The 17,400-nt window shown below is 39.5% G+C and overlaps 1 protein-coding gene across 1 annotated transcript in view; it reads right to left on the bottom strand.

The window, feature by feature from the left end:
- DEUP1 (deuterosome assembly protein 1) overlaps positions 1–17,400 on the bottom strand; it is a 99,026-nt gene that overhangs the window by 38,382 nt on the left and 43,244 nt on the right. Inside the window, exons 3-4 of the mRNA XM_051644103.1 lie at positions 7,507–7,571; positions 772–943 (exon numbers count right to left, since the gene is read on the bottom strand). Of these exons, the coding sequence (XP_051500063.1) occupies positions 772–943; positions 7,507–7,571 (237 nt within the window). The remainder of the gene's footprint in view (positions 1–771; positions 944–7,506; positions 7,572–17,400) is intronic.

Here is a 17,400-nt window from a genome sequence, read left to right as displayed (position 1 = left end):
GGGCAGCTGGAAGCTGCGTCGGATATGCTGAACTATCTCTTGGTTCCTCTGACTGCAAAGACTAAAGGCAAGCCTGGAACTGCTATTCAGGAGAGTGATTTCATTTTCAAAACTCCCACTGGCAGTTTAGTCACCTCGCTCAGACAAGGACATCCATGTCTGAACACCTAACTACAGGTGCTTGGCAGCAGAACAGAATGCTGTGCTAGATCTAATGATGCTCCTGAACGAGTGTTCAGCAGACTCGACTGTGAAGTATGGGCACCAACAGGTAAACAGGGGCTTTCAGTTTAATTCTGACTTCTAAGTGATCATACAATTCCAGCCTTCACTATTAATAATAAAATCATCTTACAAAGACAGTATATCATGTGAAATTATAAAAATCAGGTATAAAATAGGTATTACAGTATAAATAGGAATTACAAAGACATTTGTGAAGCTTTTTGAGCTGTACATTTCCACTGAAAATTTCTGATGAAACTAGAATTGTTGGCATTTAGAAAAAACATCAAATTAGCTTTTTACAGCTAAACTGACAATATTTAATTTTGACTTCAGGGAAATAGAAGAAATGTGAGACTTTCACTGACATTTTCACAATCACTTTTCAGAACAGAAGCACACCTTAGAAGAAAACACTAAGGATAATCAGTGACCTTTTAAGGGTGTGATAGAACAGAATGGTCTCCTTATAGAGCATTTAGAGAATACTATGAACTAACTCCCAGAACAAATACTTTATTTACAGAATATGATATTCTTAAATACCTCTTGACCTTTCTGATCCAGTTTGCTTTGGGCACTTGCTAATTCTTTATCCTGGATATCCACCTTTGCTTCTAAAGCTTTCATCTTCCTTTCCCATTCCATTTTTTTGCTGTTTATCATTATGTCAATTTGATGCACTAATTCCTGAAGTCCAGTTTCACATGGAGAAGCTCTAATAATGAAAAAAATAAAATAAAATTTAATTTTTTCAAATGAAAAATACGGGAGAAAACAAAAAAAAAATAGTTATATTGCTGAGTTTTTATTTTGATTCTGGTGAAAATAACCACTTCTCAACAGCAGAAAGGAACAGGAAAGCTAGATGATGCCTTCAAATGTAGGTGAAATCACGCTTCATCTGTCTTAAGTTTGCCTGAAGTAAGTATCAGAGTATTTAGCATATTCTGGACTTCCTGCTTAGCTTAAATGCTGTTTGATATCCTCTCATTCTTTCAGGGATGAACTGTCAAATGAACATGAATTGAGTTTAAAGTATCCAGGCTCAAACCTCAGTGGACAAGAGAAGGAGAAGATGAATTTTCAGGTTTTTATGGGCACAGCAAAGCTTTTTGGAGGAAGTTATTAAATAGCTGGCTTGAAAGCTAGCCACCATTCTTAACTGACAGTTCAGTTTTTACACTCTGCTTTCCCATTCTCTTTGTAAAAAAATTACTTAAATAACAAGGTGAATTGTATATTAACAGTAAGTTTTTATTCAACTAGGAAGCACAGAAGCGAGTGCATTTTGAAAAAGAACTTGTCTTTGGGGGACCATGTGCTGGATTTTATAGAGTTTTGTACAGTATCTGCAACATAAACATTAGATGTTTTCTCACGTTTCTGAGATGAAATTAGGAATACATCCCTTACACTATGTCTTCATTGTCAGTAATAGACAATGTTGCTTTAGGAATATTCTGTGTCCTAAGTAACAAAATAATGATATATGACTAGTTTGGGGTACATTAGAAGGGTCATCAGAAACTGAAAGCAGTCAAAGTTGCCCTCTTATACAATCCCTTTATACAGGAGCAGTACACTGATTCTAAAAATGAAGCTTTTTTTGGACAGTGTCAAACAATGTTTAAATCAGCTGTTGTACACCATTTAGCTGGTATATACAAGGTATCTGAACTTCACTATGGAGATTTCTTCATTCCATATGCATTGCAACTTTGTATTTGAAGACAAGAAAACACTGAAAGAAATTGCATGATTCTTTCTACACTCTAAAACTTTTTATGTGTAGAAATTACTATTTCCCATCAAAGCTATAGAGTCCTTCTAGGGCATATGAGATTTATTTTTCCTCAAGTGTTTTAGAGAGTTTATTGCCCAGTTGTTTTATGAACTGAGAGGTTCTGTCAGCCTGAATATTTACAGCTGGCATTTCAGATCTGCAGTGATTTATTTAAAAGTCAGAATCTTTCTAGAACTCATTAATCTTCTGAACTTCCAGTGAAACATTGCAGTTAGAAAAAAAAATTTATATCATAATTAAATAAAACTGTTTATTGAAATGTTCCTGAACACTTTTATTTTCCTGACTTACTGTCTTTTATCCACTTAACCTAGGATTCTAGTGTTTGGGAAGAAGATAAAGGAGACAATGTACACTCTTGCCTAATTCCTCACCATAAAATAAAGTAGGGGAATTTTATTCCATGAAAACTCAGAGATGCTTCGGACTGTTAGAAAGAAGAGTTAGGTATTGAACAAACAGCCTAACTGTGTATATGAGCCCATACATTTTCTATAAAACTTAATCGCCATCGAGTCATACAGGAGAAAAAATCAGACTGTTTTCAATCACTATGATTAATTACACATCACCAAGAAAGAATTTGTCATTTGTCAATCATTTAAGACTTCAATTTTATCTCAGTTTAATCATCATAGAATCACAGCATCACAGAATGTTAGGGGTTGGAAGGGATCTCTGAAGATCAATAAATCCAACCCCCCTGCTGCAGCAGGAACACCCAGGGCAGATCACACAGGAATTTGTCCAGACAGGTCTTGAAAGTCTCCAGAGAAGGAGACTCCACAACCTCTCTGGGCAGCCTGTTCCAGTGCTCTGTCACCCTCACAGTAAGAAGCTTTGCCTCATGTTGAGGTGGAATTTCCTGTGTTGTAACTTGGTGCGATTTCCCCTTGTCCTATCACAGGGCACCACTGAAAAGAGACTGGCCCATTCTTGACATCCACCCTTCAGATATTTGTAGACATTAATAAGGTCCCCTCTTAGTCTTCTCTTCTCAAGACTAAACAGCCCCAGGTCTCTTAACCTTTTCTTGTATGACAGATGTTCCAGTCCCTTAATCATCCTTGTAGCCCCACAGCATATTCCTGTCCTCTTGAACTGGGGAGCCCAGAACCAGACACAATACTCCAGATGTGGTCTTACTAGGGCAGAGTAGAGGGTGAGGAGATATGAGATCAGAATTAGACAAGTTTTTTTTATAAAAGGCTTTAGCAGACTTACTGCTGTAAGGCTTACTGCATGTCATTTATTGAAAGAATATTCTTTTTACCAACTTAATTTTATTTTTGAAAATACCACAACTTCTAAGCATTTTTATTATGTTCAGAACTCACAGTATGCTAGATACAGATATTTTTATCTACAGGGCATCTAGAGGGGCATGTATCTTACTGGAGCGAAGGAAAACCCTACACTGACTGTTTTTAGATGGCAGAATAATGTGTTGGATTTTAGAACTTCTGTGAAATAGCAGCTGTTGCATCTCACACCTTTTTTTCAGTGTCATCCATTATCTGCATATGCTGTTCTCATCCCAGTTAACTATTCATAAACCTTTCTACTTCATTCCCATTTCTCTTTTAATATCTTTATGATCCCTAATCAGTTTGCAGTCATTCTAGTATCTTAATGGCATGATGGTTTGTTAGAATAAGCAGAGCTATTTCCTTAAAATAAACACAGATATTATTTTATGAAATAACTGCCACAGAGACAGTCAGACAGAGAAAAAAGATGGTGCAGCTTCTGCACAATGCAGCAGCAACCTACAGAAGGCAGGCACTGGGCCTGTAAGCCCTCCATCCTAGGAAGTATTGGAGAGTTTTTCAATACCCCAAATTATGGTGCATATCCCTTCTTTTGATAATTATTGCAGGAAACTGGGGTTAATTTGTTGGAGATTTATTATATCACAATTAAAATTTAAATTTTTAAGAACTTTTTTTATATAAAAAAAACTCTTGAAATTTTAACATTATGAACATTAAGCTTGGAAAGATTTGTACAAAACACACATAAATCTTAAGGCCTTTTTAATGTTAAAACTGCTAGCATGCAGTTTTTAAAATCTGAGTCATAGAATGATAACAAAAAAATTGCAAGCAAGTGATGTACATATTACAAAGTAAAACTGCCCCCTCTCCAAGTGCCTGAAGCTCATCTCAAAATAGCACTAATGATGCAGCAAACTTTGATTCCCTCTGGTTGAATATGAAATGTTATCTTAAAAACAGATGATTAAGTGATACTCAGGGACAACCTCTTCTGTGATACTGCTACAAGGACCTGGGCCCTTCCAGCCTCATGTACTACCAGGAGGCAACACTTTGATGAACCACCAGCAAAGACTCAGCTATCTGATTTTAGTCTTCAGAAACAGGTACTTTATTGTGTGTTCCATGGATCATGTAAACATTACTATGCAAGTGCAAATTCAACCACTAGCCTGGATCATGAGATACCTGCTCTTTCAGACCCACCATGGTTGACATCCTTCTCTCTTCAAGTTTCACCTATAATTTTCAGATCAGCCCCAACAAGGTAAGTTCTGCAGAGGTTGCTAGAAAATTTTCTCTCAAAGTTCTTCTGTTTCTTGAATATAGAACCACCAATATATACAAGGGAGCTATTGAAGAAAAAAAACCCTTCTGAAAAAGCCTTTCAGTCTGTCTTCACCTTCTCTGTCCACTTCCTTACCTAGTTCCTGTAGGTACACCTGCAGCTGAAAATAGAAAGCTGTACCAGAAGCTGTAGATTATTATTGCTGTCCTGCTACCAGAACTACTCTGTATCCTGGCTGTGGCATTGCAAACAGATTTGCCTAAAAGTGTATTCAGCAGTTATCCCCACCTACTTGCACAGAGGTACTACTAGCTGCTCTAACTATTATTTTAGTCCCTTCAATGTTTTTAAAGTGTGGTATCACAATTGTGATAATTTATTTTGATGACCGGATGTGGACTGCAGGAAACTCTGGTATCTTTTGTTTAATATGCCAGCAGGTAAACAAACACAAAAAGAACAAGATTTCCCATAAAATGAAGAAGTATGGGGGTCTACCCATATGTATTCAGTGTTCCCCCTTTGCTGAATTCATACATCAAAGGGATTCTTCATACATGGATGTAATGACTTGTACTTAACAAAGTGGCAGCTATTTATTGCATTGACTTTGAAACTGTTCAAAACACTTAAAGGTATAATGGAGGGAGAGCTCTTAGTCTTCTTTTATTCTGTTTCTGTATTGGTGAAAATAGAGATGATTCATATTCTGCTGTCATTAATAACTATTTATCTGCCCAGGGAAGTGGTCCAGTCACCATCCCTGGAAGTGTTTAAGGGAAGACTGGATGTAGCACTTAGTGCCATGGTCTGGTTGATGTGGTGGTGTTAGGTCAGAGGCTGGACTTCATGATCTCAGAGGTCTTTCTGTGATTCTGTGATCTTCATGTAAAATCTAGGTGCTTCCAAATTTAGACCAACCAAAATCCAGATAAGTTTTACCAAGTGCAGGCTTTTATCACAAATTATTCTTGAGCTAGTTACAACTTTTCTAGCTCTACTTATCTGTCTTTTGCTTTGGAGTTCTGCACAGATCTGTATTTTTCTGATTGTTTCCTAATAGGCATAGAAATAATATTATTAGCCATATACTTCTAAAGTTGCAATTCAGAAACTGACATTTTAAGAATTGTTGGGTTCAAACTGTCAGTCTCTGTTTCATGCCTTCTTCTATTACTGAGATTTGCTGACAAATAGGAAAATAAGTAAGACCATAATCATGCTTAACACAAGCAAAACCTATGCAGAACAATGTTAATGAAGAATTCCATCTTAGATAGTATATTCATTAGTTTTTGATCCTCAACCCAGCTTCTAGAGCCTGTATTAATTTCTTTCTTCTTAAAACTTGCTTTAAAAATAGGAAATGTTTAAACCAGTTATGATACACAGTCCTTTAGAATCTCCTACCCCAAAGTTCCATTTTATCAAGAACAACTAATCTATTTAACATTTTGCAGCCATACAAAACCATACACATCTGTAGATGGATAATTTGTGATTCAGGAGTTCTTGCAGTTGGGATGCAATTTTCATTATTTCCACCACCATTATTGAGCCATATTCTCAAATTTAAGAGCTATCTGCATTACCTCTGTCAGCACAGACTGAAATTGATGTCTGCTATCACTGGATGTGTGTTTTAAACTAGTCTCTGTATAGGTAATGGAAATAAATAGCTACCTAGAATACCTGGGTTGTGATGGGACAAATCACTCTCTAGATTCATATGCAATTGCCTGAAACTTCACAAACATCAATTACAACATAAGCCAGGCAGGACCTGAACTCTTGAGACAAGCTTCTGATTTATTAAAGTAGTATCTAAAGAACAGCAATATATTGATTTTTTTCTAATTCAAGTTTTCACATGACCATATCTACCAAACATATCACTAACAAAAACAATCCTTCTCAAAGCCAAAAAAAACCAACCAAAAAAAAGGGCCACATTCTTCAGAATACAATATTCTACTGCAGCAATTTATTTCTATCATGAGAAGTGCACACATTATTTATTCTTCAGTACAACAGAGCACAATTTCAAATCCTATTAAATCTTTCTTGGGCCAGAATAAGGTGTGATTGAATATGCATGTTTCTGTTATTTTAAGAAATGCTTTTGCACTTAATATGTACCATATCACCTTGGACTGCTTTGTGGAAATAATGATAGAAGAAACTGTCTTACATGAAAAATAGGTAATAAGTTTATTTACAAATTAAGATGGATAGATAAATACTCTACTTTGCTAATTATATGGGAAAATACTTTTTATATTGCTGTGTTCCTTGAAAAGGCTGGATGAGATGAGGTCTAATACCAAATCTCACTCATGTTTAAATTTATTTAGAAATAGAAATACTGTGTGGTATTAATACTTTTTTAGACTAACACTAAAGGAGCAGAACTTGGATAATGTCAAAAAAGATGATTCTGTTGTGATGAAAAGTGCACTTTAATAGTTGGGAAGAATAACTGTAGTTATTACCTGTGTGAAATAAGATGAGGACTTTAGCAATTAATCGTTTTGTGAATGTTTTAAGGGCTGTGATATGTAAGTTTATTCTGCTGTAGCCTAGCAACCTCAATTATTTATTTTAACAGTTTAAAATAACATTTCATATGATCTTAAAAAAACCTTTTGTTCAGGTAGGAAGGTTTAAAAAATGTGAATAACAGAAACAGTCATTAGAATGGTTTATAGAATAGAATATATTGCTTAGATAAAGCAATAAGATGTGTCATCTTAATTACCTCTCCAGTTTGCATAGAAAGCAGAAGAAATTGAGAAAGAGCCCTGTTTGCTTCTAAAATCATTAATATTTTGGTTTTCACATTTTTTTATAAACTCACATAATTCAATTCCATCGTATATTCAATTCCCAGGCAATAACTAACTACTTACTTAGTGCCAGCTTGTTCCTGAAACACTTCTAAATCCTGCTCCATGTTGCTGATTACTGCTTTGACCTGTTGAAACGGCAAAAATGAAATAATTCAGGTTCTTAAACGCATGCATTCACAGTCAATTAATAAAGTTCTATGCTTTCAGTTTCTGTCACTCTCCCACTGCAGGGGAATGTAGTTCCAGTTACAGTCTGGGATGGGCAAGACAAAAGCTTCTGGAGCGAGCTCAGCCGCTCCTGCACCTGGTGCAGCACTGAGAGAGCCGGGGGTGGTGCTCGTGTGCGGATAGTCCTGGCTTTCCACGAGGAAGTTTTTTCGCGATGCCAATGCTTTGCCAACACACCTGAAAGCACACAAACCTAGATCTGTCGTAGATCCACGGCTGCATTCAGGACCACCTCACAGCCCTCACTAACCTGTACAGGCTGTCGCTGCTCCCAAACACAACGCTGGGCTCCACTGACCCTTCGCTCCCCCGTTCAGCCGAAGGGCTGCAGGGGCAGCCCTCGAGGGGCTCGGCAGGACGGGTGACACGGCCCCGGTACCGGCCCCTGAGGTGACACAGCCCCGGTACCAACACCTGAGGTGACACGGCCCCGGTACCACACCTGAGGTGACACGGCCCCGGTACCGGCCCCTGAGGTGACACGGCCCCGCTACCACACCTGAGGTGACACTGACCCGGTACCAACACCGGAGGTGACACGGGCACCGAGGCAGCCCCGGCCGTGCCGAGCACCTGAGGAACCCGGGACACTCCCGGCCCCCCGGCCGCCCCTCCCCGGCCTCTACCTGCCGCGCTGCCCCCGTCGCTCCGCTGGCTGCCGCGGCCGCTGTGCCCGAGCCCCGCGGCCCCTTCCCGCCGCTCCCATCCCGCCCCAGCTCCCGCTCCCGCCGCCGTTGCGGGCCGGGCCGCTCCCCCCGTCGCCGCAGCAACGCCAAGGGCGGCCGGGCCGGCGGGAAGGCGGGAGGTCTGCGGGGCTGGCGGGGCCGCGGGGCGGGGCGGGCGGACACGGGCCGGGGGAGCTGGGGGGGCTGGGGGGGCTGGGGGGGCTGGAGGGGCTGGGGGGGCTGGAGGGGCTGGAGGGGCTGGGGGGGCTGGGGGGGCTGGAGGGGCTGGAGGGGGTGGCAGGAGCGGCTGGAGGGGAGGGATGAAGGGGCTGGCAGGGAGCTGCTGTGGCGCGGGGGAAGCAGCCCGGGGACCTCGGTGTCATCACAGAATGGTTTGGGTTGGAAGGGGTCTTAAGGATGATCTTGTTCCAACCCCCCCTGCGTGGGCAGGGACGCCTCCTGTTAGATCAGGTTGCCCAAAGCCCCGTCCAACCTGGCCTTGAACACTCTCCAGGGATGGGGCACCTACAGCTTCCCTGGGCAAGCTGTTTCAGTGTCTCATCATCTCCACAGAAAATATATTCCTAAGAGCTAATGTAAATTTACCCTCTTTCAGTTTGAAACTGTTACCCCTCATCCTATCACTATACTCTTTGATCCAACCCCTCCCCAGCTTTCCTGCAGCCCCTTCGGGCACTGGAAAGCTGCACTAAGGTCTCCCCAGAGCCTTCCCTTCTCCAGGCTGAACAGCCCCAGCTCTCTCAGCCTGTCTTCAGAGCAGAGCTGCTCCAGCTCTCAGGTCATCTTTGTGGCCCTTCTCTGGACCTGCTTAAGTAGGTCCATGTCTTTCTTATGCTGGAGACTCCAGAAGTGGACACAGTGCTCCAGCTGGGGTCTTGGGAGAGCAGGGTAGAGGAGGACAATCACCTCCCTCGACCTACCAGGTACAATATCCTGCATTATCTTCTTAAATATCTCACCACCTCTGGGTGGTGGCACTCACTGGCCCCTTCTGGAATCGTTAGCTGGCCCTCTTTTAACATCTCCTCATCTGATTCTTGCCTACGTTTGCTGAGGATAGTAGGAAGCTGTTGTGCTTGGATCACCTTCCATCATCATTCTCACTGGTGTCAATGGGTTTTTTTCTTATCTTGCTATCCTGCCCTACCCTTCAGTTACAAGCTAGTTTAGGCAATGTGTCTTTTTCTAGTTGTAAAGAGAAGAAATAAAACCAGAGATTGCTGATCTCCAAAGCTGGGCTGATGGGAGAAAGGCAGTCATGAAGGTGGGAACCTTTATAGACTTGTATCCTTTCTTTGCATTGGAGAAATGTAAAAAATTGTATTAATTAACTAACCTGGGTTGTTTCCCACTCTGTAAACCTATCTCCCAGCCTGCCAGTGTTGGGAAGAGGAGTGCTTCTGGGTAAAAGTGTCTTCCAAGAATTCCTAACTCCCTGATGTGCCTTTAAATATCTCATTCACTATATTAAAAAAAATCCCAAACATACCAAATTGTTGACACTTCGTATTTGCTTTTGCTCATCCACATCATCTCCTGACTAGAGCTGGTCTTATGAGATGCAAAACTTTTGTTGATTTTTGAAGAACATGCTTTACACATGCTTTACACATGCTTTGCAAATTAAGAAAGCCAGAAAACAAAAAACAAAAAACAAAAAAACCAAGAAAGAAAACTGCTTTCAAATCACCTTATAGACTAAAATTAATGGGAAAATGGAAAGCTATAAGTACCTTTCTGCAGGAAAAAAGGGAAGTGGATCAGGGCAGGGACACAACAGATTGTGACATCTACTAGACACATCTGTTGTGTCTCTGGTGGCTCAGCCTTGGCCACCTGAGCTGGGGGAGCTTTGAGTAGCTTCTTAGAGGAGCCATTCCTAGGGCCCCTCCCTTGCTACCAAAAAGTCCACCAAACCAGCACAATTTCTAATCACAAATCAATATTTTAAAATTCAATACAATGCACTTCCAGAGCTGAATAAAAGGCACAGTTTTAAAGGAGGAGCATAATGGACATGTAAGTGTTAAATGATTCTATACTTACTGGTTATCTTTCCTTGATATTTGTCACTGTAATTCTTGAAAATATTTTATATTTGTAGTGTAGTATGTCACAGCAGGTAAAAGGTAAATGCATTTGTGTATTTACTTTAAGTACAGTTTTTATTTACAGGCCATATCATACCTTACTTTGCAATCTCAGATGACAAATTTGATTGAACATGTTGTTGCAGTAGGCTCAGTGTAGCTCTCATAAGAAACATGCTCATTTCTTTAGCATAGTAACTACTTTAGTTTAGTGTTATTTATGTGATGGATTCATAGAAGCTCTATAATAGTTTAATAATGGCATTCTGTATGTTATTTTTGATGCTTATGAACATCCTGACTGAATTTACAGAAGCTCTGTTAGAAGTGGCAAAGGGAAAGGCACAGCTCAGTATAAGCTATCCATCAACAAATATGCAGAAGTCACTGAGAGACAATAAAACCTACCAAAAAAAATCCCTAAGACAGAAGCAATAAGAGAAGAATGACATTTATAAAAGAACTTTTGCAAGGAGGATTTCTGTTTGTAAAAATTAGACAGGCATAAAATCTGCCTGAGGATTCTGAAGGTGCCTAGCTAATTTACTGGCAGGAGGTGATAAATCCTGACATGATACAGACATAGAGGCAGAGTGGTGTTTCTAAATATTTTGTTTCTAGTTTAAACTGAAAACTACTCTTTTCTTAAGTAGCTTATGAGATCACTGAAGGGAGGAACACAAAGAGATTGGATTTAGTTGGATATGAAAGGTAAACCAATTGATGTCATGCTGTAGGCTGGGACCTTGTCTAAAAGTGGAGAGTTTTAAGAATTTATCCTGTAACAGGAAACCTAAAATTAAGGGTAGTGCTCTGAGAGATTGCAGAAGGGGGATAAAGATGCCACTAGGTCTGTTGCTGTAACAATTACAAGTTAATGTAGTTAATGTTCCTATGTCAATATTTAATGATGAAAAAAAAAAAGCAATCATGGAATCATTTAGGTTGGAAAAGATCTTTAAGAACATCAAGTCCAACTGTTAAGCCAGCACTGCCAAGTCCACCACTAAATCATGTCCCAGACACCACACCTACACCTCTCTTAAATGCCTCCAGGGATGGTGATTCAACCACTTCCCTGGGCAGCCTGTTCTGGTGCCTGACAACCTTTTTGGTAAAGAAATTTTTCCTAATATCCAATCTAAACCTCCCCTAGTGCAACATGAGAGCACTTCCAGTTGTCCAGTTGCTTGTAACTTGGGAGAACAAACTTACTCCCACCTCACGACACCCTCCTTTCAGGAAGCTGTAGAGAGCAATGAGGTCTCGCCTTCGCTTCCTTTTCTGCAGACTAAACAACCAGTTTCTTCAGACACTCCTCATAAGACTTATTCTCCAGACCCTTCACCAGCTTTCTGCTTGTTTTTCTGAAAACTCATTATAATCATTAGCTTTACTGCAGCACCTTTTAGCATGGCATTGTCTTTCCTTTGTAGCTATTGCTACTGCAGCATAAAACATAATACTTTGTAGTTTAGCAGCACAGGTATGGTTTCTAGTGCTCTATAGACAAGAATATCTCTTGGTTAACTTGTTTTTACTTATAAAATGAAATAGTCTCTTGTCTGTGATCTTGTCTGCAATTGAAAAAAAAAAAAAAAGGCTGATAAACTTCATATTGTGCATTTAATCTGTTGCTATATACTGTGCCACAGATGCTCCACTTGCTATATTGTGTCACACTGACATAAGGATTTATTAAAAATTATTCCAGTTAAAATAGGCAAGTTAGAGAAAAAATTGAGCTCTACAGCATAAATTTGAGTTTATACTGTCTGAAGGGATTACAGGAAAGAAATTGTGTATTTTGTTTCATCTTGAATTTAAATTAATTTATGATATCTCTACAAGTTTAGTTTTCAGGGGCACAAAATGTGATAAGGATTGTGGAAGCTGCTTTTGGTCACATTTAAGTTTGACAGCAGAAGGGTAGATAATTGGAACTTTAGTAATCTTGCATAGATTTAAGATTTAATTTTTTGACTCTGTGACGAGCACATTAAGTGAATATTCTGTTGAAATAACTTGTAGAGAAATAATTAACAGGGCTGACATTTGAGTTGTCATTCAGGGTTTCAGAGTTAGCAAGTGAGGAGATGAGATAGGAGATCACTTGCATAAGAATGTATTCATATAGAATGCAATACTATATTGGGTATATTAAAATGATATTTTCAGGTTGTGCTTGGATGTTCATGTACTCTTCCCTAATTGTATTTCTTTTATCTTAGGCTTCACCATTTAGATTTCTAATGATCTGGATGTCATTATTTTTAGAATTAGTGTTGGTGAGCACAGTGGTAGAGCAATTAAAATGTAGCATTCTGTAGAAATTCATTATGAGGCTATTTGGCTGGTCTGGCAAAGCTAAGTCCCATTTGACTTGACTGGGAAGAGGTTTGGTCAGTCAGGTTAGGCACTCATAGGCAGGCAGATATGATACTGGGTATGTCACTCTCTTGCTTTTCTCTAGAAACAGAAAACTGCTTCTTAACAATCTGATATCTAAACTTAAACTTTTGACCTTGAGAGTTGTCATTCTATGTAGAGTGCAAATAAAATTAGCCCAACCTGGACACCACCACCTCATAAGACCACAGACATCACTAATTATTATATTTTAAGCATTATGCTGTTATCCAAATGAGTAACTTGTCAGGTGTAAGCCACTGTCAGTTTAGTTTTTATTGATAGTAGCTGTTAAAATTAGAGGGGGAAAAAGTGCAGGTCTGATGGGAAGACACACAGACACAGACGTATGCAAACACAAATACACACTGTGAATCTTACATGTTCTGGGTGATTGACTGGCCAGGACAAAAGATTCTTGGAGAGGCTGGGCTATGGAAACATCTGATCTCCCAACCCAGTAGGTGTAGCAAGGAAAATACTACAGCTGATTCTGGTCTCTGCCCTTTCATAGTTTTGCTTGGCCAAGTTGCTGCTGGACACATCTGGGCCGTTAGCAGAGTTCCCCTCAGAGCAGCTGACCTCCCTTGCTAAATTTGGCTGAGCCCTCCTGGGTCAGGGGCTGTTCTTCCTCACTTCTATGTTCCAACTTGCCTTCTTCTGTGACTTGCTGGTTTGACCTGACCCTGATCAGGTCTCAAGGCAAAGCAATGAAGACACCATCAGCAAAAACAGTGTATATCCAAGCAATGGGTTGCTGAAGCTGCTGATATCAAAGGCTGATTTTACCTGGACATTGTCAAATATTTTGGGTTTTTCATTAATAACTAGCCAGGGTTTGAGGCAGTTTTTCAATAGCATGAGAAGAAACATCACTGTTGCATTTCAAAAACTTCAGCCTCTTATTAGTCATCTTTTCCATTGCCCTTCCTAGGAAACAGCAATTAGATCTGTTTTGTGTGCATACTTTAGAAGCTGATACAATTACTGTAAAGTGGTGACAAGAAACTAGGAAATAAGTAAGCCCTGGTTTTATTTCTATCTCTGGCCTTTGAGCAAAGGGATTTATTTTCTGCTTCCTTCCTCCTACCTGAAACAAAAGACCTGAGAAAGAAAGTGATGTGATAGCAGCCCTCACAGACATCAGCCCGGCGTGTGAAAAGCACCAGGATTAAGGAAGGAGCTGAGAAACGCTGAGGAAGGACAAGGTGGATGAAAGAATAAGGGGAATGGGAGCAGTGCTGGTGCAGCCAGGGAAGATACAGAGCACACGTGTGAAGGGAGTTGGGAGAATAAGAAGTTGGCTGTAAAGGAAGAGGAATGAGATTCTGCCAGTAAGGACAAGAATCACCTGTCTGTGTTTGGGGCTGCTTTGGGTGCTGGTTGCTAGCTATACACACCCTGGGGCTGGGCAAAGGAGCATTCAAAAGAATTCAAACTTTTGCAGCAGGTATTGAAGGAGAAAGTTTGTATGGTGAATATAGTTTTATTTCCCAAACTTCATTAGCTAATCTCATCATGTTCCATTAAAACCAGATGTACTGTGGACATTGGTCTGCAGAGAAGATCTCAGTCAGTAAAAATTGTTTTCTGAATAAGTAAATATCATGATTATTAAGTAACATGAGAGGCACCATCAAATTGCCTTATAGTGATCTTTTCACAGTCTTGAATATTCTTCCTCCGCCTTAAAACAATTCCAGTTCCATCTCTTTAAAATCTTCCATATCGGTCCTTCACAGCTATCTTACACTCATTTATGAACATTCAGATTAAAAAATTTTTATTACATTATATTATTTTTATTATTATTATAATATTTATTTATATTATTATTGTAATATTATTATATTATATTATTATATTATATTATTTTTATTATATTTAAAAATGCTGTATTTTGCATTCTCTACCATTTCAGGAAAGGCTCCACTTTTGTTCCCTTTCTGGTGCCACTTACTTTTCAAATCCAATGGCAGAATAAGTAAGTTATTGACTTTAAGAGTTGTCTTATCATACACTGCACAGGTGTTTGCCTATGAGATCTGTGTCCAAAATGTCTTTATTTAGTCTCTTGTGCTAACTGGTTTTGTATTGCTAACTAACACCTGATTGCTGCAACCTATGATTGAGTGCATATACTTTTCTTTATGAATAGCTTGTCGATGTCCTAGGATCCTCTGGGACAAAGGCAGCTGCATACTTATAAGGTGATATTAGTATTTTCCATCTTATCAGACAAAGTCCACAGCTGGGGAGATATTAAAGCAATATTTTCAGCTCTCCACATTCCCAGTAGTTTAAATTGAAAAACCAAATATAAAATTGCTGACTAAAAATAGCCTTTCCCTCTCGATTCATAGTATTATAAAGAACCTCCCGCATTTCGTACTCCTCTGAGGGCCATAATGATCTTGTAAGGCCATTTCTAATGATCTTTACATCCAGGCTGGAGTTTTTTGACTGAAACAGTAGCTCTGTTCGGGAGATTTTCATCAACAGGCTGATGGAGCTCACTGGTGTATGAATTTTTTGGCTCTTTGTCTAAGATTTATTTATCTTAGTTTCACTTCTCTGACCAAAAAAATTCCTCTTCCTACATAATGTATAGACCAGTGAGAAAGCACAGCCACACCTACATTTCAGCAATTCAGGGAATGGTAGGAAGATGTGCAGGGTGAGGTTTAGGTTGGACATTAGGAAGAGATTCTTCACCCAGAGGGTGGTGGAGCACTGGAATAGGTTCCCCAGGGAAGCAGTAATGGCACCATGCCTGACAATATCCAAAAAACATTTGAATAATGCCCTCAGGGACATGGTGTGAACTTTGGGGTTGTCCTGTCCTGGGTCAGGAGTTGGACTTGATGATCCAGGCTGTCTGAGGAGGTGGTTGAGCCACCATCCCTCATGACATCTAAAAAGACAGATGTGGTGCCATGGGACAGGGTTTAGTGATTGACATGGCAGAGTTAGTGTAGTGGCTGGACTTGATGATCTTGAAGGTCTTTTCCAACCAGAATGATGCTGTGATACTGTGATATTTTTTCTGAAGCTTTTCATGCTTTGTGTCAAAACCATGCACTGAAGTAAATGAAACTATTCAGTAGGATAACTGATCTCCTGAAGTATCAGAGGATGCTTGGAAGCAGTCAGTCTGTGTGGATTTTAGGACTTATAGGTGGTTACTGCAAGAAAGTAAACTCTAAAGGTAAAATCTATACACTCATAACCTTTAACAAATAGAGTAGAAGGGCGGTTCTGGGAACTCATGAATTCAGGTCTCAACTCTGAACTTTGTCATACGCTTCATATGCTTTTCAAGAAACCATTTGGATTCACTTCCAAATATGGAAAATTGATATAACATTAATTATATTTTCATTTGTCTAGCCAGCCTTGATATTTGGCTGTTGCAGCCATGACCACTTCCTATTTATTGTACAGGCAATATTTAGGAAGCAGAAACCTGGCTTGGTTAGCATGTCCTCCCATTATATCCAATAATTCTCTTGGCTGGGATTCAATAACTCAGTGGCCATGACATTAATTATTCATATACATTCATCATTCACAGATTGTTCTCTTTACTCATTTCAGCAAAAGTAGTTTAATGAAATTTCATCTTCCCTAATAGAGAAAGATAAATCTAAGCTAAACTAATGTTTCTGTGAATAATAGTGCGATACAAAGGTGTTCTGCATTCCCATCCTGTTTTCCAGGACGGTTCAGCACATTCCATTGATCATTTTGCAAAATGACTGTTAAAGGCCATTGCAGAGGGTTTGCATTCACACTATCAATCATTAGGATATTGAAATTTTTATGTGGCCATATAAGATATACTTTTCAATTTCTCTATTTAGATAATAGTTTATTTCTGTAGAAACACGATTTAGTTTAGCATCTTTTGTGCTAAAAGCCACCAGTTTCAACCATTTAAGATTAAGCTGCTTTGATGGTTCTTGTTATAGAGTGTAAAGGGATCTTCCCACAGAGTTTTCTGCTGGCAAAGTTCCACAGATCAAAGCATCAACTGACATGCTCATCAAGATTTCTGTGTGTTCTCCTTGCTTTTTTTTCAAGCCTTTGGAAAAAAGCTTGTGTTCTTTTGAAGTGTTGAATTTTTTACCAGGGCATAGAGAGCAACTATGTTTTCAGATTTACAGAGTGCTTTCCAAAAAGACTCACAATATTGCTCTCCCTTCCTTAAGCTTTGGAAAGTGAGTGTTACTCTTTTTTTTTAAAGAGCACTCCCAAGCCACATGGCAAGTCATCTGTTACTGCCACACAGAACCAAATCTGTGAACGTTTCTGGTTCCACCTCCTGTATCTTTTCAGGGTCCAGGGGGTTATTTTTCTTTAGTTATAAAACTTGACATGTTTTGTTGTGCAAATGGTGCATTCTGAGATATCTGCCATCACTTGTAGTGTGTTCTCAGGCTTATAATTCTGCATCCTTCTCACTCTCTGAAAAGCCAGTTACTGTTGGTGTATGTTTGGCATGTGCATAGTTTGTGTAAGGCAGAGTGTGCTTAGTTGGT

This window comes from Apus apus, chromosome 1 (genome assembly GCF_020740795.1).
Source record: "Apus apus isolate bApuApu2 chromosome 1, bApuApu2.pri.cur, whole genome shotgun sequence".
In the NCBI taxonomy this organism is placed as follows: Eukaryota; Metazoa; Chordata; class Aves; order Apodiformes; family Apodidae; genus Apus; species Apus apus.
Note: the sequence above shows the minus strand (reverse complement) of the source record. Positions and strands in the feature narration are given on the sequence as shown.